This window comes from Salvelinus sp. IW2-2015, linkage group LG33 (assembly GCF_002910315.2).
Source record: "Salvelinus sp. IW2-2015 linkage group LG33, ASM291031v2, whole genome shotgun sequence".
NCBI classification, from domain to species: Eukaryota; Metazoa; Chordata; class Actinopteri; order Salmoniformes; family Salmonidae; genus Salvelinus; species Salvelinus sp. IW2-2015.
Window position 1 is genome coordinate 3,879,354 of NC_036872.1, and position 27,785 is coordinate 3,907,138.

General features: G+C 46.2%; 1 protein-coding gene across 8 annotated transcripts in view; it reads right to left on the reverse strand.

Annotated features, from left to right (window-relative positions):
- Positions 1–27,785, reverse strand: part of arb2a (ARB2 cotranscriptional regulator A) — a 197,394-nt gene that overhangs the window by 12,899 nt on the left and 156,710 nt on the right. The window contains exon 11 of one of the 8 annotated variants that reach the window (XM_070437109.1): positions 3,574–3,604. The exons of the other annotated variants lie outside the window; for them this stretch is intronic. Coding sequence (XP_070293210.1) covers positions 3,574–3,604 — 31 coding nt within the window. The remainder of the gene's footprint in view (positions 1–3,573; positions 3,605–27,785) is intronic. 8 annotated transcript variants of the gene reach the window in all.

Consider the following 27,785-nt stretch of genomic DNA (forward strand, 5'->3'; position numbering starts at 1 on the left):
TTCTTAAAGCATTGTTGGTTAAGGACTTAAGGGTAAGGTCTACACCTGTTGTATTTGGCGCATGGGACAAATAAAATTGGATTTGATCCATGTCTGAGGACGTGGAAACCGGCCACTTTTTAAAAATGTCACCTTTATTTAACCAGGTAGGCTAGTTGAGAACAAGTTTTCATTTACAACTGGTGCCTGGCAAAGATAAAGCAAAGCAGTGCTACACAAACAACAACACAGAGTTACACATGGAATAAACAAACATACAGTCAATAACACAATAGAAAAAGTCTATATATAGTGTGTGCAAAAGAGGTAAGATAAGTGCAATAAATAGGCCATGGTGGCGAAGTAATTACAATTAAACACTGGAATGGGAGATGTGCAGAAGATCAATGTCCAAGTAGAGATACTGGGGTGCAAAGGAGCAAAAAAATTATAAAAATAACAGTATGGGGATGAGGTAGTTGGATGGGCTATTTACAGATGTACAGGTGCAGTGATCTGTGAGCTGCTCTGACAGCTGTTTTTTAAAGTTAGTGAGGGCGATATGAGTCTCCAGCTTCAGTGATTTTTGCAATTTGTTCCAGTCATTGGCAGCAGAGAACTGGAAGGAAAGGCGGCCAAAGGAGGAATTGGCTTTGAGGGTGACCAGTGAAATATACCTGCTGGAGCGCGTGCTATGGGTGGGTGGTGCTATGATGACCAGTGAGCTGAGATAAGGCGGGGCTTTACCTAGCAAAGACTTATAGATGACTTGGAGCCAGTGGGCTTGGCGATGAATATGAAGCGAGGGCCAGCCAACGAGAGCATTGGTGGGTAGTGTATGGGGCTTTGGTGACAAAATGGACTGCATCCAATTTGCTGAGTAGAGTGTTGGAGGCTATTTTGTAAATGACATCGCCGAAGTCGAAGCTCTTCTCGCAGGATAGTCAGTTTTTGTCAGCATCGGTTTTTGCCAGTATGTTTGGCAGCGTGAGTGAAGGATGCTTTGTTTTGCGAAATAGGAAGCCCATTCTATATTTAACTTTGGATTGGAGACACACTGAACTCTATCTGAGAAGTAGTTGGTGAACCAGGCGAGGCAGTCATTTGAGAAACCAAGGCTGTTGAGTCTGCCGATAAGAATGTGGTGATTGACATGGTCGACCGCCTAGGCCAGGTCTATGAATACAGCTGCACAGTAATGTCTCTTATCGATGGCGGTTATGATATTGCTTAGGACCTTGAGCGTGGCTGAGGTGCACCCATGACCAGCTCGGAAACCAGATTGCAAAGCGGAGAAGGTACGGTGGGATTCGAAATGGTCGGTGATCTGTTTGTTAACGTGGCTTCGAATACCTTAGATATAGGTCTGATATAGGATAGGTCTGATATAGGATAGATATACAGTGGGGAGAACAAGTATTTGATTACACTGCTGATTTTGCAGGTTTTCCTACTTACAAAGCATGTAGAGGTCTGTAATTTTTATCATAGGTACACTTCAACTGTGAGAGCCGGAATCTAAACAAAAATCCAGAAAATCACATTGTATGATTTTAAGTAATTAATTTGCATTTTTGCATGACATAAGTATTTGATCACCTACCAACCAGTAAGAATTCCAGCTCTCACAGACCTGTTAGTTTTTCTTAAGAAGCCCTCCTGTTCTCCACTCATTACCTGTATTAACTGCACCTGTTTGAACTCGTTACCTGTATAAAAGACACCTGTCCACACACTCTGAAGCCTTCTTCACAACAATTTAACCGCTCTCCTTGAAGTCTTGATGATCGATAAATGGTTGGTTTAGTGCAATTTACTGGCAGCAATATCCTTGCTTGTGAAGCCCTTTTGTGCAAAGCAATGATGACGGCACGTGTTTCCTTGCAGGTAACCATGTTTGACAGAGGAAGAACAATGATTCCAAGCACAACCCTCCTTTTGAAGCTTCCAGTCTGTATTTGAACTCATTCAGCATGACAGAGTGATCTCCAGCCTTGTCCTCGTCAACACTCACACTGTGTTAACGAGAGAATCACTGACATGATGTAGCTGGTCCTTTTGTGCAGGGCTGAAATGCAGTGGAAATGTTTTTTGGGGGATTCAGTTAATTTTCATGGCAAAGAGGGACTTTGAAATTAATTGCAATTCATCTGATCACTCTTCATAACATTCTGGAGTATATGCAAATTGCCATCATACAAACTGAGGCAGCAGACTTTGTGAAAATGTATATTTGTGTCATTCTCAAAACTTTTGGCCACGACTGTACTACAGACAGTACACACCTGCTAATGTATGAAGCCACACTTCACATGGGGGTGGAGAGGGGTAGCGTGACCTGGCATTAGAGCTCTTATCTGGGGGGGGGGTGAGATAGGCTGGAGTGGGCGGCGAGGGGTGGGCCGGCTCTGAAATAGATCACTTAAGGGGAACAAAGTGTAATTAATGTGTGACCACAGATAAGAGGGCCCTGGCCCTATCTGGGAATGTGCTAATGGAGTTCACGCACACACTCAGCGAGAACAGTGTGCGTGTGGAAGACAAACAGGGCGACCGGGTCAACACGGCCCTCTTCCGTGACCAACATCTGCGGTCGTCGGGAGCAGCGGAAACCAACGGAACACACTGTTAACACGCTACACAGCAACCCGCCAAGTACGCTGGCTTCTACCCACGCACACGCACACACACACCCACCCTAGACCCAGACACACACATCAAAACATGAGTGATGTTATGAAACTGAGCGTGGCGGCAGGTCTTCAAATGGAAGTGGACGTGGCTGTTTACTAGACAGGAGGAGGTGGAGGAAGTGGAACGGTCCAGTTAGGGTCAACCCATGGTGACCGAGGGGGCTCAGACTGACAGAGACTTCACCCCAGCTTCCCGTCTGCGTGTGTCCCTGCGTCAGGGGACACCGCCTGGAGCCAGGGGGCCTGGAGGTGGAGGGGACCTGGGAGCGGGGTTATGGAGGGGGTAGAGGCGCCCACGTGTGCTGGGACAGTGATATGGCCCAGTGATGGACGGGCTTGTGTAAGGAGGATTTCCCCTGTTTGTTTGAGCCGCGTCTCATTCAGACAGCAGCAGTCTGGCTCCAGGAATTCTTTATGGGTGTTTGTAATGTAATATGTGTGTGTGTGTGTGTGTGTGTGTGTGTGTGTGTGTGTGTGTGTGTGTGTGTGTGTGTGTTAGTATGAGGGAGTCACAAGTGGAGTAGGCCGGGCGTCTGGGGGTCGGCAATAGCTGTGTGTGTGACTCAGCGTCAAAGACCCGTGGGCCATCAGCTTGGTCTCACTGTCTGACGTGCCAAGGCCACAGTGACACATCTCATGACCAGCTAACCTGAGTGAGATTGGTGGTTGAGATGCTCGGGTAGTGAATTCTGAACTACACTAAACTGAACATTTAATGAATACAGTCCTCATCGACATCGATCGGACCCCAACCTCGGCGTGTGTGTCGGTTTGAGCCCATGAGCACATCGCAGATGTGTGTTTACGTTCAAGTTGTGTTTGTGATGTCTGTGGGGTCATGTTTTGTGTGAGTGTGTGTGTGCGTGAGAGACCTGTGTGTGACCTGTGCTATGTACTCTACCGTGGTGAAGCGTAGCGGGCGTCAGGGGGGGCTGAGGGAGGGAGAGAAGATTGATCTATCAGAGCAGCATCAGAGAGCCCAGCCACAGCTCCACATAAAACCAAACCCCGTCCTCTGCTAGCACCCTATCTCCACTTTGTCCTTGGCCTGTCTGGATACCACTGGAGGCCAGCATGATTTGAGAGAACAAGAGAGAGAGAGAGAGAACAAGAGAGAGAGAGAACAAGAGAGAGAGAGAGAGAACAAGAGAGAGAGAGAACAAGAGAGAGAGAGAGAGGGCGAGAGAAAGGGGAGAGGGGGAGCAGGAGAGAGGAAGAAAGGGTAGGACAGAGGGAGGGAGAGGTAGAGAAAGAGGCGCCCCTCCACGTCATCTGAAGAGATAACTCCCTCTCCAGAGCTTCTTTTCTCTCGCTATCACTTTCCCAGGCAGCGCTACGACATGTGGCCTCAAGTGTGTGCGCGCGTGTGTGGTGTTTGAGTGACAGAGAGTCAAATACTTGGGCATGCCGTGTATCGTGTGTAGGAAAATAAGGGAAATATTTACTACTCCTAATTAGAAGAGATATTCACTTTTGTTCACGTCTACTATATACATCATATACATCGGTGTCAGAGGAAGGCCCTCAAAATTGTCAAAGACTCCAGCCACCCCAGTCATAGACTGTTCTCTCTGTTGCCGCACGGCAAGAGGTACCGACGCACAAAGTCTGGAACAAACAGGACCCTGAACACCTTCTACCCCCAAGCCAAAAGACTGCTAAATAGTTAGTTAAACAGTTAACCAAATAGCAACCTGGACTACCTGCATTGACCCTTTCTGCGCTAACTTAATGGACTCATCAGATACGCTGCTGCTACTGTTTATTATCTGTCACTTTATTCCTAGTTACTGTATATGTAAATATCTACCACCATTATCTCGTACCCCTGCACATCGATTCAGTACTGTATATACAGCCAAGTTATAGTTACTCATTGTGTATCGATTATTACTTTTATTATTACGTCTTTTACTTTCCTATAAGTTCTCTTTTTTTTCCCACTCTGAATTGTTGGGAAAAATGTCCCGTAACTAAGCATTTCACTGTTAGTCTACACCTGTTGTTTACCAAGCGTGTGACAAATACAATGAGATTTGATTTATTTCTGGCCACTGTTAGGAGCCAAACCAATCCAATTCAACAGAAACTACCAACAGGACCACTAGTCTTGGGATGTTTTAGTCTTGGGAAACGAACCGAAAGCCTGTAACACTGTTGGAAGCAAACCACGGACAATGGAAATAATATAGACCCAGAAATGATATCAGAATACCATCTGACAGGGTTTTAAAAGTACATCTGTAAATTGCAACTGTGGATATTATAGTGTCAGAAGCAGCTTGGACTCTCAGATGGAGGTTGGTGGAGAGATGCTCACCACCGGGAAAAAAAACAGCAGCTTTTTTTTTTTTATGATTGAAAGTTAACTTTAGGAAAACAAAGTCCTGGGTCAACCGCGGGAACAACGTGGAAAACATGCAAACAAAAACATTCGCAACTAAAAAAGCAGCAAGCAGCCAACGGAATGCCTCTCCTTTGCAGCAAAAACGAACCGCGGGAAGAGTTAACCTTTTGATAAGCAGCTTCCAGCCCCAGCTGTATGCATTTTTCATCGAATGTGAGTCAGAAAGAGAATAATTATATCTCTCCATCTCCCCCTCTCCTTTCTCTCTGAGGCGAAGTGCAGGGTTGTAGCCTGTCTGCTCCCCACACTAACTCCCTGAAATGAAGAAGCACTGATGAGCACAGCAACACAAATGCTAATTCACAACACACATACACACACCAGATGAATAGTGAAATACACGCAAGTATACAGGGATGTTGCTTATTGCCCTGAACCACACCAACAAATGCAAACACGCACACACACACACGCGCACACACACACACACACACACACACACACACACACACACACACACACACACACACACACACACACACAGAAAGGTCATGAGTGTCCACCCCAGAGTGGCGCCCAGGCCAGAGTGACCTCTGAAGGAGGACACACTATCAGTATACATCCTGGGAAACCCACAGACTAGGACACCAACCCCAACAGGGCTTAAGACCTTATCTGACAGCATCAGCCGACACCATAACCCCCCCCCCACACGCACGCAATCTGGCCCTGACCCCTGCAGCACTTTGCGATTAATCAAAATTGTATCAGGGATTTGAGGCGTGGGCTACAACAGGCACAGACAGGGGCATACGTGGAGGGGGAGGGAGGGGAGGTCACAGGACATACACTCACCCTCTCAATCCCCTCTCTATCGACTGCAAAGCAGAGAGAGACCTGAGCGGGCAAATGGTAAATAGAATAAAAATGATCAATACCGTCTCACTTGTCAGGGGGGAGGGAGCGTCTCAAAAATAAATAACAAAGTTTTAACCCTGCAGCAGGTCCCATTGATCAGGCCATGTAAAACTGCCCCCTCCCTCCCTCCCTCCCTCCCTCCACCATCTCACCCAGTCGCTCCTCTCTGTCGTGAAACATCAGTCCTCGATAACACTGCCTGGGAAGGACTGACTGCTCGTGTGGGTGCGTGTGTGGGAAAAAAGTGATCGAGGTGTGCGCGCGTGTTAGGGGGAAGTCCTGCTGAATGATCTTTCAGTTCTTCCATCAGCATGCTGCATTTGACGCACAAGAAGGAGCGAGAGTCCACGGCAGGGGTCTTCACAACCTTTCGGAAAATGAGAGCTGCTTTTAACATGTCGCAAGCTACTAATTCTTTCTTTATAGCATTCAAATAGGCAGCGTCAGGGAGTCTTGCCCCGCTAATGAACGGACAAGGGTCGTGTTTGTAACACACGACGGAGGAAATCACATTTATTTTGGGAGAGTGAAAAAATATCTTTCCATTCAAGGATAAATATATTGTTTCCGGTGACATGTTTTGTTTCGTTACTTTTTCCTCAACTTATTTCTCTGACTTTATAGCAAGTCAAGCTAGGCTAGGTTGAAGATACCATTGTAGCTAGCGACCTCCACCATATGACCATAAAAACAAAAGTAATTACCATCACAATAAACCTACACAGGAGGCAACAGTCATAAAATAGAAATGGCTTAACAGCCAATGTGTATTATTTTACATTATTAGTAAAATAATACTCACTTTTAGGACTGGCTAATTGTTTCATTGTTGCTAGCAATCCCATAAAGCCATCACCAAAAAACACATATTTTCATCTTCTGTCATTTGTTAACTTTCTATCCCGGACTCTCTCAATCTTTCAAACTATGCGGCATCCGTCTCGTGACGGAGCCTTCAACCGCAAGGGGGCGTTGCGTTTCCACTCCGTTGTGGACGTCCCCACTTAAACGCATGACATCCGGCGCAAAGTAACAGAGTGCTCATGGGTAACGTGCCTGAGGCTTTAGGCCTACTACTGCAGCACGCCATGGCAGAGTTAGCAAAACAATCACCACCCAATTGACACAGATAATCATGATATAGCTCAGCCAGGAAAGCCTACTTTGCGGTTAACATTTAATTGAGAAGGTTTTTGGGGAGTCTTTCCGTCTACCCACAAGACGGTTATCATTAGCATCGCTAACTGGCTACACACAGAGTGATAGACAAACGTGCGCATATTGCTGGATATTAATTGGCAGATATTGTGTTACGTTTGGCTATGACTCTGTATGTAGCCAGCTAGCGATGCTAATGATAACCGTCTTGTGGGTAGACGGGGTTGGGATGATGTCAATGTGGCTTTGATTGGATAGTAGGACGGAGCATTATGTGTGTGCTTTTGCTTGGCGAGCTACTCATAGGTGGGCTGCAAGCTACTGGTAGCTCGCCATCTACCTGTTGGGAGACCCCTGGTCTACGGCATTATACAACGCAGACTCAAATAAGCCCAGCACATTATTACAATGTAAAGAGAAATTCATGACACATTACAGAAAAATGACTCTTTCAAAGTTAATCAAGGAGAATAGCAAAATTGGTGTGGAAGAGAGAACGAGAGAGAGGGAGAGAGAGCGAGAGAGGGGAAAAGAGTGAGTGAGAGGGAGAGGAGGAGGGAGGGGAGGAGAAAAACTACCCTCTGTCATAATTTAAGCGAGCCGCGGTCTCCCACTACTCTGTTTACAATGTATAATTTATGCCTCCGAGTTCAAACACGGCTTTATCTGCACTCAGCTGCTAAGTGATATGATTTCACTTTTTATAGCTGGGCTATGCCCCTTCTCCACACAGAAACGGGTTGCTCGGATTCTGCACGCCTGCTGAACTGACTTTCAACTGCACAGCCCCCGAGGGCTAAAGTAGCATGTTAAAAACCCCTCCCTGCCCCCGCCCTCGCCTCCCTAACCGACAAGTCCCCCCCCCCCCCCCCCCCCCCCCCCCCCCCCCCCCCCCCCCCCCCCCCCCCCCCCCCCCCCCCGCCAAAGGAGGGTGGGTGGTCCTTTTTTTTTTTCCGCCAGACTTTTTTTTTTTGTGGTTTTGGGGGGGTGGGGGGGGGGGGGGGGGGGGGGGGGGGGTTACTTGTCGGTTAGGGAGGCGAAGGCGGGGGCAGGCCCGTTTCACGCCCACGTATCTGACCCCCCATCAGGGCCACTCCGGTGACCCCCACGCTGCTGGTGCGTCAGTAATATAGCACTTACAGTAGGTTACCCCACACAGCCCACCGAACCTCCACTCGTGCCCCTCATCGATCCCTTCAGTCAACTTAAACACACTGGCACGGTTAAAGAAAGTGACATTTAAGATACGATCGCACTCAGGGGGACTCCTGGACATTAGGGGGACGTTGGGTGTCCCACCGGTCAGACATCTGCCGTCCGTCCTAATGCGTCTCCGGGGCGATTGTCCCAGTGACAGGTTCATATTTGGGGGTGGTAAGGGTCATCGGGTGTCAAGGACGACAGTCCTACGTGGTGAAGACAGTGAACGGGGAAGGGAGGTGAAGTTGACAGTGTAAATGCAGAGCCATTGGCATTATACGGATGAGCTCTTCTAAGGCGTCCGTCTAACCGATGACTACAGTATGGACTACAGCAGTCTCGCCCTGTCTGCTTCAACCCAAACGGTTACACATCCACCCCTCTGACCTCTACACCGCTACAGCCCTTCAAACACACTCCTCTCCGCTTTCCCACCTTTTTATCGCACTTTCCCCTCCTCTTACCAATCCCCACTCTCCTCCTCCTCTTCCTCTCTTTTGACTAATTCTCTCCCATCTCCACACTCCTCCTCTCCTCCCCTCTCTCGGTGCTCTTGTCTCCTGCTATCTGCCTGCAGAATGTTTGCGCTAGCAGAAGTATCCCCATTCCTGCTCTAGGGGGAATAGTGTTCTCTCTCGTCTCTCAATCTCCTCTTGTGTGTTTCCCATCCGGTGAACGCTTCTCTTTCCCCCCGGTGAACGAGTGAGCGTACTCAGTCTGCTCTCCCACCAGGGACGCAGCGGTGTGATGTTACAACAGCACAATCCACAGGGATCATCCCTTTATCTATCTATCCCCACACCCCCCTTCCTCTCTCCCTCTCTTCTTCCCCCTCTGTCCTGACTCCCTGTCCCCGGACTTTCTTCCTCTCTCGGTCTCATACCCACACAATCCATACGTCTCTCTCTCTCTCTCTAGCTAAATCTCGCTCTCTCGGTCTCATCCTCTCCCCATTGATCTCTTTCTGAATCTCTTGGTCAGGGTATGAATGGGCAAGAGAGAGAGAGAGAGAGAGAGAGAGAGAGAGAGAGAGAGTCTATTTAAGGAGATATTTAGGTGAGTTGTGATTCAAACTGATGTCAGACTCCAGCTGGTGACAGAAGAGCTAAATGAAATGGACAGTCATTAGGTTACCCTTGATCCGGTCTTCCTCTATCCCCTACCATTCCCAGCAGCCCCAAAACAAAAACACCACTCAGGAAATAAGACGGCCTCTTTCAAACTCTGAATATAATTGAATGTCTTCCATACAATCATGTCAAGAAAATGTTGAATGTGGTTGTTGTGGGGAGACAAGGCGGAGACAGGGGGTTGGTGGAACATTAGATGTTGTCAGAACCTTTTTTGGAACAGCACGCTTGACTCACTGATGTTTTAAAATATATAACATTCAGAATGTCTGTAATGATGTGATTTCAAAACCAAATTGCAACAACGCAAAAAGCATTTTCCAATGTTCTGGGAACATTTCCTGTTCGCTGGGTAAAGCTGCAATGCGAATCATGAGGTAAAATATGGGTGAAATACTCTTGACCTGATTTATGCGGGTTTTGTACTCTTGACCTGATTAATGCGGGTTTTGTACAATAGCATGGCTATTGTAGTTGGCTATTGTAGTTTTCTGTAGTCTACTTCTTCTTCTCCTGTGTCTACTACTTCTATCCTTTTATAGCTGTGTGTGTGTGTGTGTCTGTGTGTGTGTGTGTGTGTGTGTGTGTGTGTGACAGCGAGAGATTATGATAACTCTAATTCAAATATATAAATAGTGTTCTTGGCTGAGTGTGAGATACGCATCCGTCCCATTCCCACGAGGACATAGAGGAAGAGAGACAGAAAGGGGAGGGGGACTCAATGGCAGTGTGAAGCAGCAATGGCAATCGCGTGATGTTGCTCACAAAAGACCATTCTGACATGTCTATGTAACATGATCGTCTAGTAACTAAAGTACAGGTATAGGGCATACTGTATAAGCGTAATGCAAGCGCGCACACACACACACACACACACACACACACACACACACACACACACACACACACACACACACACACACACACACACACACACACACACACACACACACACACACACACACACACTCAGGATGATGACAGGATGATGTTTGTTTGGGTGGAACTCGACCCTGTCTGTGCCCCGGGGCCAGAGCCACACAGGTGTTCCTGGTCCACACCTGGCCCGGGCTGAGCTGGGTACGCTGGGCTTGGCTGTCACCCTCTGAGTAGCTGTCAGACAGCGGCAGGGCCAAAACTGACCCCGCTACAGCGAGGTCACACCTGTGACATGGGAGGCCCAGTCTGTCTGTCTGACAGTCGGTCTGACGACGTAAACACCCACGCAGACGAGTCACGGGCGCTTAATCGCCACTTACTGTCACTCCCGTTTAATACGCTACTCAACGAGTCTCAACCTCCACAACACACAGAGCTGAGGCAACGTGGACGCCGTCCTGAATGAGAATTACCAGCCGTGGGGCTAGTACAGCTTGTGGTTGGGTGTAAGTCTGTGTGTCTTTGCAGGGCGGTACAGAGAGCAGCTTTGCAAGACACGCTCCCATGCACAATTATCAAAGCCAATCACACGGACACATGGGAGCCTGGATTCCTTCCTTGGCCGCCAGGTTGTGCGTGGGGGCTGGGGGGGAGAGGGAGAGAGAGGAAGGGGGGAGAGAGAGGGAGAAAGAGAGAGAGCCCTGTCCGATCCTCACCCAGGCCTGTGCCACCAGGGGCAGCCCATACCGGAGTGCCCAGTGCCCCCCTGTGTCACATCCTGGGAAGACAGGCGGGCAAACGAACAGGCGGGTAGTAGGCATGTTGGGATTGTCCTGCCCTCGACCCGTGAACGCTGGCACAACCCGTTCAGCTGGCAAAAAAAAAAGAGGCCCCGGCGAGAGAAACAGACACAGAGTCGGCATTACCGGCTAATCTCATTAAACAGGCAGTCCTGCCAAGAGCCGGGGTCAGCCAGAGTGCCACGTCACTCAGATCACCTTTGGCACTGCCCCTGACCTGCGGGCATCACTAGGACAGGGACTCTGGCGTGACTTCTGGGCAGTCTGGGGTGTGTAGCGTATAGCTTAGGCTAGCTAAGTCTGGTGGCGAACGTACTGTATGCACTCAGGGTGGATAAGGGACGTAGGATGGTGGGCTAGAGAGAGAGAGGGCCGTGATAGAGGGAGGGAGAAAGAGAGAACGCGAGGGAGAGAGAAACTGCTCGAGAAGAAGAGGGGAGAGAGGGGTGAAAAAAGATCAGGCAGGCAGGAAGGATAAGCAGCTTCCTCCCACTGGAGATGAGTTTAATATATTTACAGAGGATTGTATCAGGGTGCCTGCAGTTAAAAGGGCCATCCCTATCCAACAGGGTCATCGACAGTGTGATGTGCCACTGAGAGGGGAAAAGTCTGTCATTGAGCTGGAAAACACACAAACACACGCACAAACAAATAACAAACAAACACACGCGCGCGCAATGTGCTGGCACACCCATACGGCTTAGAAACAGAGGCATTATTAGTCAGTAACAAACACGATCGACAATCTCATGAAGTTGACAGGAGACCCACCAGCAAGACTTTCCGCATGTTACCATCTTCAGAGAGCAGGGGGGAATAAATCACTGCACTGTATGATGCATTTACACCTACAATCTCTGTCTTTCAGGGTCACCTCGTGTGAATAGGGCTTAATGGGAAAACAGGGTTGCATTCCCTAGGAACTAAACGGAAGCAAACAGGCCAAAACAGGGAAGGACTAAGCCGAACTTGTCTAAATAAGAAAGGTTTGTTTCCCGGTTGCAAATGTTTTGCTACGCTGTGCACTAATGATTACAACCCAGCTCCTGTAGGTGTAGAGTTGGCTCTGAGTCAAGGTGGGCGTCGTAGCTGTCATCGCCCCCAAGCATCGTGCTGCTACAAGACCAGGTCAACCACATCAGATAATATGCTCTATACAGAGCACCGTCTTCTCGCTAGCCCAACAGCATCTCAGTCTGTGGGATCAAAATGATCCAAAAATGCAATGAAATACGTGTATTTACGCAGTAGATCATGTCCCCATAGTCAAATGAACTCGCAAAATGGTTTTTGAAATTGGTGAAATCAATCAATCAAAATAAATGTCTTTACATCAGCAGTTGCCTCAAGGTGCTTCACAGATATCTAACCTAGAATCCCAAAGAGCAAGCAATGCAGAGGCAGGAGCACAGTGGCTAGGAAAAACTACTAGAAAGAGAAAGAAGATGCCTATAGAGCAGGTATTCACAAACTGAAATACCCCAGACGCGCAATGCCGTCGGGGGTACGCCAAATAATATATATATATTTTTTTTAAATTTTAAACAGTTTGGGTGAGTTTTTCTCTCTCGTCTGAGTAGCCTCATTTCACTGCCAAAAATAAAATTAAGCCATCTAGTGTTCAGCGAAATAACAACACAATGTCAAATACAGGTAGCCTAGTCAAATAATTAACATCCAATCACATTAACAGTTACTCTCTCGCGGGAAACTTTCACTCTTGCGCAGACATTTAGAAACGAAACATGACAATTTGAAAAATAATCCACAGGAGTTTTTTTTGGGTGAGAATAAAGACGACTTTCGAGTAGTAAGACATGTATCAAAGCAACAGATACCATTAATAAGAAGGGTCTAGAAGCGTTGTGAGCTACCGAGTGGCTAGGACAGGCAAGCCCCAATCTATTGTGGAGGACTTAATTCTTCCTGCTGCCGCGGATATGGCTGGTACAATGCTGGGGGGAAAGGCCAAAAAACTATACAGACAATGACTTCATCAAACAACATCGTTTCACAACGCATCAATGACATGGCAGGAGATGTTTTGAAACAATTACTGCTTCGCATACAAGCCAATTAATTCTATGCGTTACAGCTGGATGAGTCAACAGGCGTGGCGGGCCTGGCACAGCTCCTGGTATATGTCCGTTACGATTATGGGGGGTCAATTAAGGAAGACATCCTCTTCTGCAAACCACTGGAAACCAGGACAACATGAGAGGATACTTTTAAAGTACTGGACAGCTTTGTGACATGAAATGGACTTTGGCGGTCAAGATGTGATGGTGTCTGTACTGATGGTGCAAAAGCCATGACAGGGAGACATAGTGGAGTGGTAACGTGTGTGCAAGCAGTTGCTCCCAACACTACTTGGGTACACTGCAGCCTCCACCGAGACGGTCTTGCTGCCAAGGGAATGCCTGACAGCTTGAAAGACGCTGTGGACACTACAGTGAAAATGGTTAACTTTGTTAAAGCAAGGCCCCTGAACTCTCGTGTATTTTCTGCATTATGCAATGATATGGGCAGTGACCATGTAACGCTTTTACAACATACAGAAGTGCGCTGGTTATCAAGGGGCAAAGTATTGACACATTTTTCGTTTTTTTAAATTGAGAGACAAGCTTAAAGTTTTCTTTACTGATCATAATTTTCACTTGTCTGACCGCTTGCATGATGACGAGTTTCTCACATGACTGGTCAATCTGGGTGATGTTTTTTCTCACCTGAATGATCTGAATCTAGGATTACAGGGACTCTCTGCAACTATAGTCAATGTGCGGGACAAAATTGAGGCTATGATTAAGAAGTTGGAGCTCTTCTCTGTCTGCATTAACAAGGACAACACAGGTGTTTCCATCATTGTATGATTTTTTGTGTGTAAATGAACTCAAGCTCACGGACAATGTCAAATGTGATATAGCGAAGCACCAGATTGAGCTGGGTGCGCAATTACGCAGGTACTTTCCCAAAACGGACGACACAAACGATTGGATTCGTTATCCCTTTCATGCCCTGCCTCCAGTCCACTTACCGATATCTGAACAAGAGAGCCTCATTGAAATTGCAACAAGCGGTTCTGTGAAAATTGAATTTAATCAGAAGCAACTGCCAGGTTTCTGGATTGGGCTGCGCGCTCAGAGTTTCTTGCCTTGGCAAATCGCACTGTTAAGACACTGATGCCCTTTGCAACCACATACCTATGTGAGAGTGGATTCTCAGCCCTCACTGGCATGAAAACTAAATACAGGCACAGAATGTGTGTGGAAAATGATCTAAGACTGAGACTCTCTCCAATACAACCCGACATTGCACAGTTATGAGCATCCTTTCAAGCACACCCTTCTCATTTATTCACAATTATTTGATGAACAGATAAGGTTTTATATGTAAGATGGCTAAATAAAGAGTAAAATTATTGATTATTTTTATATTATTATTTGTGCCCTGATCCTATAAGAGCTCTTTGTCACTTCCGACGAGCCGGGTTGTGACAAAAACTCACACTCATTCTTATGTTTAATAAATGTATCGTATAGTGTGTGTGGCAGGCTTACGATGATGGCAAAAAACAACATTTGAGAGTGCGCTGACCCTGGTGCTAGAGGGGGTACGCAGCTGGAGGTTGAATGTTTGAAGGGGTACGGGACTATAAAAAGTTTGGGAACCACTGGCATAGAGGAACCAGGCTCAGAGGGGTGGACAGTTATCTTCTGTCTGTAAAGGTGAAGAGTAGATGTGGCAATTAAGTCAAATCCTACTTCTACTTGGCCCTCTTCACACAGGTAGAAAGTCTGTGCACTTTACTCTTAATCCAGTGTAAGCTAATGTATATAATTTACTATACAAGAGACAAAATTCACTACAGCACAATGGCAGAGTCATGTCTTAAGTGTAAAACTAATAAAGGCTGAATAATCCCTGATTTCTGGGAAGGCTATAAAGTCTGGAAGTTGGGGGCGGAGCTAGAAAGTTGGCTGTCAGAAGTATCCCAACGTAAACATACTTTTTTCAAGACATGGCATATGGGGGTGTAGCGAGATACCCGACGGGTTGGACGATTCTCTTCTCATCACTCGTCTTGAAAAAAAAAAACTATACTAAAAACGTGGAAATCAATCAATCCGGCATCATTAACACAATGGAAAAATCAAACGATGTATTATTTAAATACTGAAAGTGCGCGGGCTACGGAGAGAGACAAAATGCTGCCGTTTAGAGGCCATGGGGCGGAATGTGACGCCGGTGCTGGAGATGGGGGTGTGTGCTAGTGGGTCTGGGCAGGTGTGAAGTCCTTGATGTTTGTATGATGTCCTTTGTTTGTGTATGTTTTGTATTGTTTATAAAAGACGTAAAAACAACAAAACATAGAGCATTGTATGACACCTTGAAACATTGCAATGGTTGGTTTAATTGAATTCCATCTTGGGATTCTAGCTAAACCATCGTCTGTAAGATAATGTCCCCTCCCTAACTCCACCCAGCAACCGCCTCCCCAGATGACCCCCCCCCCCAACCCCAGAGAAGTTGGAGGGGCCAGGATAGTGACACCTCCAGGGCTGCACTGTGACCGGCACACCCACCGCACAGCCAGTTAAGACCCCACTCTTCTTACTGCAAGTCCTGATACATAACAAAATAAGGCGGGTGGAGAAGGAGAAAGAAAGGGAGGGAGGGAGGCTGAAAAGAAACAAGAGGTCTTTCCAAGGCTAACGTCATTGGCGTGCTGGTGACGCACCGCCTTAAGTCTCTTGGCCGAGGCGGACAGCATTACTCATTAGCCAGTGCCAATAGACATGCTTAATGGTAGAAAAAAGATAAGTAAAGGCAAATTAACCCAATCGCCTTTTCCTACTCAAGGGACACTGTAGCAACGCAGTCTGGCTTACGGATGCTTAGCTTTGAAACAGGCTCTGGCTGGCAAACGGCGCGCAAATCACGGCTATTGTTTCAGACACTGAATGTCCTTTGACGTGTAAACTTTGCTCTGTAAAGCGAGCATCTGCTGAATATAGAATCCCATCTAGATATTCATACAGGAATAGCTGGAGCGCTGTCCTAGTAAAGGTTGAGAGTTCACGGGGTATGTTCAGCCGGCTGGGCCCTGCCTGCGTAGCTGTGGGCCCGGGGCCAGTGCTGAGATTGTGATTAGCTCCTGCTGGTTACTCTGTGAAATGGGATCAGGCGGAGGAGGAGGAGGAGGAGGAGGAGTGCAACCCAAGGTGACACACTTCATGACTGGCCCAAAGTTTGCCGTGTGATTTAGACATTTTTATCAAGCTCCTGGAAGGATCCGGCCAAGACACGGCCCGAAGGACCAGGATTGGCTGAGGTGAGTGAGCAGGGGGAGTGGGGTGGGGTGGGCAGAGACTCCCTGCCAGATGGATTGTGGGTAAACTCTGGGATACAGTGCCAGAATTCAGGATTCTACAGATGAACCTTTATGGAAAGCCCTACCCTACCGGTAGCTCTCCACAGCACTGCTCTCTCTGTAGAAATTCTTTACAATCAACATAGCAAAGTGTCTCTTTCACCTCATAAGGGCGGACAAACAAAAAAGGAACATAATTCACAGACAAGTCTATGTGCTATAGGATTTAATCAGGTTTCTTTCTCTCTGTGGATGTCATTTGTGGTATTCACTTGTACGTGGCCATGACTAGACTGACCAACAGGTGTGTGTGTGTGTTTCACTATGGGAACCCCTCAAAACACTTATTTGGAAGTAGTGACGAGGACTCTGACTATTAGGAGTTTAGACACAGTAAGAACAGTACAATATTCCCTTGACATACACACTGGTATTCTGGTGTATGCGTCAATGTGTATTTGTGTATGTGTACGTGTAGCTCCAGGAACTCATTACCAGGAAGAAAATCTATGCATGACATTGGTTTATACCAGCCTGTTTTATCATCGTCTGGGGACTTAATTTGATCTGAATAAGCAAAAAGAAAAACACATTCAGACACACACCCTGCATACACACCCGTACGCATTTATTTGGACAGTGAAGCTAAAACTTTTAATTTTCCTCTGTACTCCAGCATTTTGGATTTGAGATCAAATGTTTGATATGAGGCGACGGTACAGAATGTCACATTTTTATTTGAGGGTATTTTCAATACATATCTGCTTATCATTTAGAAACGCATTTTATGTATCTAATCCCACCCGTTTGAATGTGTCATAAGTATTTGGACAAATTCACTTACAGTGTATTACATTTCGTCAAGAGTTTAGTATTTGGTCCCATATTCCAAGCGCACAATGACACCACCAAGTTTGTGACTTTTCAAACTTGTTAGATGCATTTTCAGTTAGTTTTGGTTGTGTTTCGGAATTGGTTGTAGGTCATTTAATTGAATGGTAAATAATGTATTGTGTAATTCTGGAGTCACTTTAATTGTAAATACGAATAGAATATGTTTCTGAACACTAAATTAATGTGGATGCTCCCATGATTAAGGAGAATCATGAATGAATCATGAATAATGATGCTAACCTGTCACCATTACCAATAACAGGGGAGGTTAGCATTTTTGGGACGGTATGATTTTTATGCCTCTAACTTTCTCACTCATCGTTATGGTTACCGTATTCGTGGTAGCATCCACATTAATGTTGAAGTGTCAAGAAACGTATTCTATTATTATTTACTAAATGACCCAATACATTATTTAACATTCATTTCTATCGGGCACAACATAATTCGAAACACAACCAAGACGACCTGCAAATGCATCCGACAAGTTTGTACAAACCTGAATACACTATAAGTGCATTTGTCCAAATACTTATGACAACTTAAAATGGGCTACTACATAAAGTGCATTCATTTCTAAATGGTAAAACAGATTTGTATTGAAAATACCCTCAAACAGAAGGTGACATTCTGTACTGTCGCCTCATATAAAACATTTGATCTCAAATCCAAAATGCTCGAGTATAGAGACAAATTAAACGTTTTCGCTTCACTGTCCAAAGGCATACGTGTATGATTAAGGCCAAATCAAGCTATAACAAACATCACCTAAACTAAAAAATGATTGAGAGAACATTTTCTGTAAGTGTGTGTACGTGTTTGTATACCCATGCTTCTGTGCGTGTGTGTGTGTGTATGTAAGTCCATGTGTTCACGCCAGCTTTCCGGCGAACCTGGCTCTTTTGGCATGGCTGATGAAGACATCAGAGTTAGGGTAGGAGCTGAATGTAGAGGAGGACTTTGTGGCACGAAGGCAGTACACTTTGAAGCTAGATCTGCACAGAACCGCCAAGGGAATTCTCTACCTCTACATCTCTCTCTACCTCTACACTCGCCACTTCTTTCCCTGCTCTTTCTCTGACAGACCTGAAAGATGCTTTTCCAACCTTCCCACAAAAGGGACTTTTTCATTTAGCCAAACAAGCTCAAGAACTGGCAACGCAGCACCGAAGTGATCCATTTTGAATGTTTGTCGGAGAGACGTTGGTGGTTGGGGCCCCCCTGAGAGGGCGAGGTGAGATGCTAGGGTTTCTGCCTTCGTAAACAGACCTTGGTATAGAGACCTGGCTCAAAGCTAAACATCATTCACTCACGCTGCTTGCACACTGACACAGAATTAAATACAGCAATATGGACGCAAACAGTGAATACAAAACACACAGGCATATTGTAGTACATTCATTTTTTGTACACAGAATAGACACATACAGATGTAGGATCTTAATTTGAGCCAGTTTTCTACGGCAGCAAAATAATCCTGCAATAAATTGACATTTTTGTAGGGGTTGATACACTTTTCGTTAAGGCAAATCAAGTCTGACATTTCAAAGTGGAAATGACAAACTTTAGATGACTTTTTAAAACTCAAATACACTACATGTTTGCATTTCCTGCTGGGCAGGAAAATTCTCAGCTACAAAAGAGTGATCAAATTAAGATCCTACATATGTACGCCTGCCCGCCCACACCCACATACACACAATGGACAATACGGAGGTTCCAACATGGCTCATGACAGATGGTAGTGTACAACATTAGTATGTGCAGGTGACATTAAACAAAAAAGGGACACCCTCTCATTCCAGGGAGCGCTAACTCGCCACTTCCTGCCACACTGCGTTTTGTTTTCTCCCTTCATGTATTTTTCCGGCGCGGTGGCTGGGGCATGCATTGCCGAGAGCCCATTTCCTGCGCCCCCGCCTGCCGTAATTGCGCCGCGAGACGGCCAGGCTGGCGGTGACATCGGTGGTGAAAACAAGCAGAAAATCTAACTGTTCCATATCAAGGAATATTTTGACTCCGGGTAATGTGACTTAAATACCTTGTTCCACAGTCGAGTAGGCTGGCACCTGCTGCATGGGAGCCAGCCAATTACAGGACACGTACTGTCTCTCATTTTCTGATTCAATTAGCATGCTTCAGAGCTTTCCAGTCTAATTGCAAACTACTTCACAGTTACCTCTCTGATTAATCGCTGCCCATCTGCAAGCCATCGCAAAACTTGGTGGAACAAATGTGTGTGTTTTAGAACGCAGCGAGCTCAGCGAATCAGAGACGGATGGGCGGGCGGCCGGGCCTGAGGCTTGGCGGCTGGTTGGTGGAGGAAGTGCTTCTCTGCCTCTCCACCCTCCTCCCTGACCGCGCTGTTGGTGCAAACTGCGGGCTTGGTTCAGCAACGCGCTGGCGTTTTGACATCATTGAGGGGAGCTTAAGAGGAGTTACGGTCCAGCACTAGCAACTGCGGCATTAGACAACAGCTTTCACAGACATGGAGCTAGCTGGACAGGCAAGGTTGTGTTTCTATGTGTGGGTGTGTGTGTTGTGAGGAACAGCACTGAGGTCAAAGGTCAGGGCGGAGAGTTCGACCTGCTCCTCCTGTGAGGGCCAAGGCCTGGGAGATCAAAGAGCAGGGCCACTTAGACAGTAACAGGCTCCTGAGTCCTGATAAACACGCTGCTATCGCTCTCTGTCTCCCAGGCCTGCCATAGCACAGCGCCCCTCACCTCTCCAACCTCCACCAATCAATAGCACACTGTTTGTCTCTGTTGCCAGTGTTTATGGAGACCTTTCCAGCGCGCAGAGTAGAGGAGCGGAGGACACCTAATGTACTGGGGAGTGGAGGTTATCACAGCCGCAGACCTAACTCGCTGTTGGGGGCTTCATTTTCACAGGCAGGGCAGTGTGCCGAGATCACCCACAATCCCCCTCTCTGTTCTCCACCGTACCTCTATTGACAAATCGGAGACCAAGGTCACCCCAGTGTTTACATAGCCTTTAGCCCACATTACATCAGCCACCGCCACACCGTGCGAGGCCGCACCGCACTGCCAATGCCAGTAAATCACCTGGCAGCTCTCCCCGCCGCCCACCCTCCGAGAGAGACAACAGAGGTGGTCTGGGACACGGCAGCTAGAGTGGCCAACCTGTGCCTCCCACCTCCACCCCTCCAAATCCACTCTCTTTTCTGTACAGGCCACACACCGCAAGACACGCCAACACAACATAACGCATATTGTTGCCTGGCTCCTGATAATGATGTATAACCCGGTGGCTGCAGAAGAATATAATACCGATATGTCAGGTCTCTGATTTGGCCACAATTTGCATGGCTATAATAGCTTATCGACGGGCTTCAGGTTGAGTGGGGCTAGCGTGGCCCGCTGTAATGACCAGCGGTGGAAAAAGTACCCAATTGTCATAAAAGTATAGATACCTTAATAGAAAGTTACTCAAGTAAAAGTGAGTCAGTCAGTAAAATACTACCTGAGTAAAAGTCTAAAAGTATTTGGTTTTAAATATACTTAAGTATATTTTAGCAATAACATTTACTTTTGATACTTAAAACCTGTTACGGCTAGACGTTCCGCTAGCGAAACATCTCGACAACATCCGGTGAAATTGCAGAGCGCGATATTCAAATTAAATTATTAGAAATATTTCACTTTCATAAAATCACAAGTGCAATACATCAAAATATAGCTGAACTTCTTGTTGATCCAGCCGCCATGTCAGATTTCAAAAAGGCTTTACGGCGAAAGCAAACCATGCGATTATCTGAGGACAGCGCCCCATCATACAAATGCATGACAAACATATTTCAACCAGGGAGGTGCGACACGAAAGTCAGAAATTACGATATAATTCATGCCTTACCTTTGAAGATCTTCTTCTGTTGGCACTCCAAAATGTCCCAGAAACATCACAAATGGTCCTTTTGTTCGATAAATTCCTTCTTTATATCTCCAAAATGTCAATTTATTTGGCGCGTTTGATTCAGAAATACACGGGTTCCAACTCGCCCAACATGACTACAAATTATCTAATAAATTACCTGTAAACTTGGTCCAAACATTTCAAACAACTTTCCTAATCCAACCTTAGGTATCCTATAACGTGAAAAATTGATAAAATTTAAGACGGGATATACTGTGTTCAATAGCGGATAAAATTCACAAGGAGTGAGCTCCAGGTCACGCGCAAAAACAATAGAGTCCACTTGGCTTGACACTCACAATGAACAGCCCTACTTCTTAATTTCTCAAAAGAAAAACATCAACCAATTTTTAAAGACTGTTGACATCTAGTGGAAGCCATAGCAACTGCAACCAGGTGCCTCATAAATATAGTTTCCAATAGAAAACGAATTGAGAACACAGTGACCTCAAATGAATTTTTTCTGGATGTTTGACCTCGGGGTTTCGCCTGCCAAATAAGTTCTGTTATACTCACAGACATTATCTTAACAGTTTTAGAAACTTTAGAGTGTTTTCTATCCAAATATACCAATTATATGCATATCCTAGCTTCTGGGCCTGAGTAACAGGCAGTTTACCTTGGGCACGCTTGTCATCCATACGTGAAAATAGTGCCCCCTAGCCCGAAGAGGTTAAATTAAGTATCAAAAGTATAAATCACTTAAAATGTCTTATATTAAGCAAAGCAGATGGTACCATTCTCTTGTTTTTAAAATATACGGATATCCAGGCGAACACTCAAACACTCAGAGATTATTTTAAAAAGATGCAATTGTGTTTAGTGAGTACGCCAAGCCAGAGGCAGTAGGGGTGACCACGTTTCTCTTGATAAGTGCATGAATTTGATTATTTTCCTGTCCTGCTAAGCATTCAAATGTAACGAGTACTTCGGTTGTCAAAATTGCCCTTTCGTCAATACCCAATCTTGATCACTCTATCCCCCCTCCCCCATCACTCTATCCCCCCCACGTCCCCTCCGCCTTTTAAATGATTCCTGTATCATATCAACATTTCCCATGGAGATCAATACAGGTGCCATTCATTAGGCCCCCAAAAAACTGCTCGTCTGCAAACACACACTCGTATTAGAAATATCGACCCCCCCTGGGCTGCCGACACTCTGATTGACTTGTCTTTCTCCGTGAGAAGCTCTAATAACCAAAACAAACTTTTGAAATTACAATTATGGATCTGTTTGAAGAATGGGGGGAGAAAAAGAATAAGAAAAACATGCTCTGTGTTGAGAAAAAACACAAATATGACATTCATGAGAGAAATACGCCATGTTCTGTGTTATACACACAACATGAATACAGTTTTAAGTTCAACAGAAGTCGCTCGGACTGGAATCGGGTAGCTACTACAAGCCGCTGCAGTCTTAGGGCATAATAGTAACCATTAAAATAGCACCAATGTTACGTCACAGGTAAACATGATGTGGTCTAGTCCTGAGCAAAACAGCCTAGTGGTAATCATATTAGATTACCACTATTATCAAGTTATTTACTATTCGCTACTCTCTACTGTTGCTGGTTGAAACCATGACTTACGGTTAGCTGTGTAGCAAGGCTGAACCACCTCTAGTATTTTTGACTTATCTATTTTTTTACTTAACACTTATTTTTCTTAAAACTGCATTGTGGGTTAAGGGCTTGTAAGTAAGCATTTCACTGTATTCGGCGCATGTGACAAATACAATTTGATTTGACTTGATTCAACGACAGGCTATTTAACACGTAAAACTGTTATTTAACTGTGTGTGTATAGCTGTGTATATACACTGAGTGTACAAAACATTAGGAACACCTTCCACCCCCTTTTGCCCTCACACCAGCCTCAATTTGTCAGGCATGGACTCTACATGGTGTCGAAAGCGTTCCACAGGGATGCTGGCCCATTTTGACGCCAATGCTTCCCACAGTTGTGTCAAGTTGGCTGGATGTTCTTTGGGTGGACCATTCTTGATACACACAGGAAACTGTTGAGCGTGAAACACCCAGCAGCGTTGCAGTTCTTGACACACTCAAACCGGTGCGCCTGGCACCTACTACCATACCCCGCTCACATCTTTTGCCTTTTCCATTCACAATCCCATGTCTCAATTACCTCAAGGCTTAAAAATCCTTCTTTAACCTGTCTCTTCCCCTTCATCTATACCGATTGAAGTGGTTTTAACAGGTGACATCAATAAGGGATCATAGCTTTCACCTGGTCAGTATATGTCATGGAAGGAGCAGGTGTTCCTAATGTTTTGTACACTCAGTGTGTGTTTCATTCATGTCTCTAAGGTGTTGCGTTGATCACAGATCTACCCCTCTCTCCTGTTTAATGTGAACTGGGAGAAACCGCAGGGGCCAATTTAGCTAGCCCTACTGGGCTACCCCCCTGGACCGAAACAGATACTCACTCACGCGCACACACACACACAAACAGAAACTAGAGAATCTCCATCTAAACATATGTTTGATGGTGATTCTACAGAGCCACACACACACACACGTCCACAAATACTAAGCACCAGAGAAGAGCCCTCTACCCTCCCTGTGAGTCATGCTATTAACTCACCATAGGATGTCAGTTGGACTAACCACAGTGCTAGGCAGCCCGCACAGCCATCGCCCTCCTCCTAGCTAGGGGATGAAACTGATCAATTCCAGGCGGGAAGTGGTTAAAAAAATGATTATTACCTGACCTTTGACTATCTAACAAAACAATTCACACTCTCTGTGACCTTACACTTCTTCAAATGGGAGAGTATTGATTGTCTGTGCTTTGCAGACTAACATCTTGGCCAGCATGTCTGGGACAGGCTACAAAGACAGGAGAGACAGAAAGGAGAGAGCTACAGCCATAGCAATTAAAGAAAGATAGCGGGAGGTGGCTAACAGCATGCTCCTTCTAAAGACTGGCTGGCTGGCTGGGCCAAGGCCTCCCTCCTCTCCACCTCAGTATCAATCACAACAGGATTCCTGCCGACATGGACCTGGGAGGTGAGTGTGAGTGCGTGTGTAAATCACATAGTACTGTTAACTAACAAACGACCACAGTATGTCTGAGTGACGTAACGCTCTTCCTACAGTGACCGTGAGTAACAGGGACTAACACGTTCTTCATAGCTCCCCTCCCCTCACTCAGAACAGACTTCATAACAGCAGCAGCAGCGGGGTCTGTCCTTCCATCCAACCCACTTCACTGGGTTAGAGTCAAGGGTAAATCGAGGGAGGAAAAAGGCCCGCATCCCAAATGGCACCCAACAGACGCAGTGCACTCCGGAGGGAATGTGGTGTCATTTGGGACACAGTCAAAGTCTCAATGTCAGGAGAAGCCAGTGAGTTTGTCAAGAGGAACTCTTCACTCCCGTCTCATTTTCCCTCTCTCACACGGCTAAAAGGCTTTGTTACTGTACCACTTAGAGGTCTCACTGAGTTGGAAGTAGAGCCATTACAAGCTGTATTAGCCTGGGTGGATTTCTAAATGACCAATGAGAATGTGTTTGGACTATTTGCGAAGCATTGTGCTACTGATTTGAAAGAAACACAACATTTCTTACTAGAGTATTACGTGTTGAAGTATTGAGTGCAAAATTACCAATATGTGCGTTTGTATATTTTCCACAACTAGATAATCACAGAGGGAAGCAAGAAGACTAATGGCGCATATGACAAAGATAGAAAGAAAAATGAAGCAATTCGTTTTTTCTCCTCTTCTTCAGAATTACAGGAAATTCATGACTTGAGTTGGTGAAACACAAAAACATCTATATGTAGAGGATGCTTTGTGGTGAAGCTGAGGGGGCGAGGGGAGGAGGGGGGGCGAGGGGGGAGAGGGGGGGCGAGGGGGAGGAGGAGGGGGGGGGGGGGGGGGGGAAGAGGTATCTTAAGGACAGTGGTCGGCCAGGCAGGGACTCATTTGGCTCTCGGTGTGTCCGTCTTTGACAAATCAATTCCCAAACGCTGCCTTATAAAGCTATTTCAAAAAGGGGGAGGGAGCGGGAGAAGAAAAGAGAAATCAAAGGTTTGCTGGGAATGAGCTAGGAGTGGTCCTCCCTCTCCGCTCCCGCTCACAGTGAAGCTGGGGCAGCCTTGCCTACTGTGGGCACTGAGCTGGAACTTAAGTGTGGCGCTGAGGCGCCAGGGCCTGGAAACAAGCCAAGCCCCAACTGGCCACTCCCTCTCTTTCTTTCCCTCACTCAGCCTAACATTTTCATTAAGATAGGGAGGCCAGGGAGGGAAGGGGGGGGGGGAGAGAGGGAGGGATCGAGAGCGAAAGAGAGAAGGGAGATGAACTCTGACAGCCATGTTCCCCAAAATAATGCACTCAATCCTATTTCAACACCCCTAGAGAGGTGATGTGTGGGGGGGGGGGGGGGGGCGGGGGGGGGCGTCGCTCCATAGGCGGGCGTGGTGTGTGAGGGGGGTACGGACCACCTTCGACGGGGCGTGGAGGACAGACAAAGAGGCCTATGAGCTAGGCCAGATAGCTGTGAGTGAGCTGGGCGTCACTCTGCCTCCCTGCACACAGACACACAGACACACACACACACACACACCATCTGCTGACACCAACACATGACAGAGCAAATAGGGGGATGATCTAAACAGAATAAAATCATGTTTCAGGAAAGGACAGGGTTCGGGGCAGGGTGAGGGGCTTTAAGAGGGAGCTTAGCGGGTCAGGGAGGTCAAACGTACAATGCAGCAATATAATGTATCTGGTTTGGGTGCTAGGTCCAGATGAATCCTCTGAAAACCAAGTGGAGGATGAAAGTCAATAGATGCGATGGGCTGAAGAATATGACAAAACAAGCAATTAAAAGAGTAGTTATCCGGACTGAGCTTTGGAGTTAATTGACTACCATTGATCTGTATTGCTGATAATATGGTAGGGCAGTGGTCACCAACTGGTCGATCGCGACCAAGGCATTCCTAGTCGATCGCCAAACATTTCTAGCACAAAACAACAACAATAAAGCCTTGCGTTGCTATACTGAATTTATTTGTCTCGCGGTGTTGGCGGTAGGTGCACCCGATTTCATGTTTCTGAAGGTAGAGACCCTGCCTTTCCGGCGGGCCCAGAGAGCAAACCAAATCAAATGTTATTGGTCACATACACATGGTTAGCAGATGTTATTGTGAGTGTAGCGAAATGCTTGTGCTTCTAGAATACGACAGTGCAGCAGTATCTAACAGGTAATATCTAACAAATTCCACAACAAAACCTAATATCTAACAAATTCCACAACAACACCTAATACCCACAATCTAGTAAAGGAATGAGAATATATAAGTATAAAATATATGGATGAGCAGTGACAGAGTGGCTAAGATGCAATAGATAGTAAAGAATAGATAGTGAAGTATACATGGGGCGGCAGGTAGCCTAGTGGTTAGAGCGTTGGGCCAGTAACCGAAAGGTTGCTAGATTGAATCCCTGAGCTGACAAGGTAAAAATCTGTCGTTCCGCCTCTGAACAAAACCCACAGTTCCTAGGCCGTCATTGTAAATAAGAATTTCTTCTTAACTGACTTGCCTCGTTAAATAAAGGTTAAATAAAAATGAAATGAGTAATGCGAGATATGTAAACATTCTTAAAGTGACATTATTAAAGTGACTAGTGTTCCGTATATTAAAGTGGCCAATGATATCAAGTCTGTAGGTAGGCAGCCACCTCTCTGTGCTAGTGGTGGCTGTTAAATCTGATAGCTGTTTTTCAATCTATGTGTCCCAGCTCTGACGCACCTGTACTGACCTCACCTTCTGATGGAAGCAGGGTGAACAGGTAGTGGCTCAGGTGTCTTTTTTAATTTATTGTATTTATTTCACCAGGTAGGCCAGTTGAGAACAAGTTCTCATTTACAACTGCGACCTGGCCAAGATAAAGCAAAGCAGAAAAAGAGCAAGAGGATAAATAACATGGGGATGAGGTAGTTGGGTGTGCTATTTACAGACTGGCTGCGTACAGGTACAGTAAGCTGCTCTGACAGCTGATGCTTAAAATTAGAGGGGGAGACATAAGACTCCAGCTTCAGTGATTTTTGCAATTCATTCCAGTCATCGGCAGCAGAGAACTGGAAGGAAAGGCGGCCAAAGTAAGTGTTGGCTTTGGGGATGACCAGTGAAATTTACCTGCTGGAGCGCGTGCTACAGGTGGATGTTGCTATGGTGAACAGCGAGCTGAGATAAGGCGGGGCTTTACCTAGCAACGACTTATAGATGACCTGGAGCCAGTGGGTTTGGCGACAAATATGTAGTGAGGGCCAGCCAATGAGAGTATACAGGTTGCAGTGGTGGGTAGTATATGGGGCTTTGGTGACAAAACGGATGGCACTGTGATAGACTACATCCAATTTGCTGAGCAGAGTTTTGGAGGCTATTTTGTAAATGACATCGCCGAAGTTAAGGATTGGCAGCATGTTTGGCAGCATGAGTGAGGAGGCTTTTTT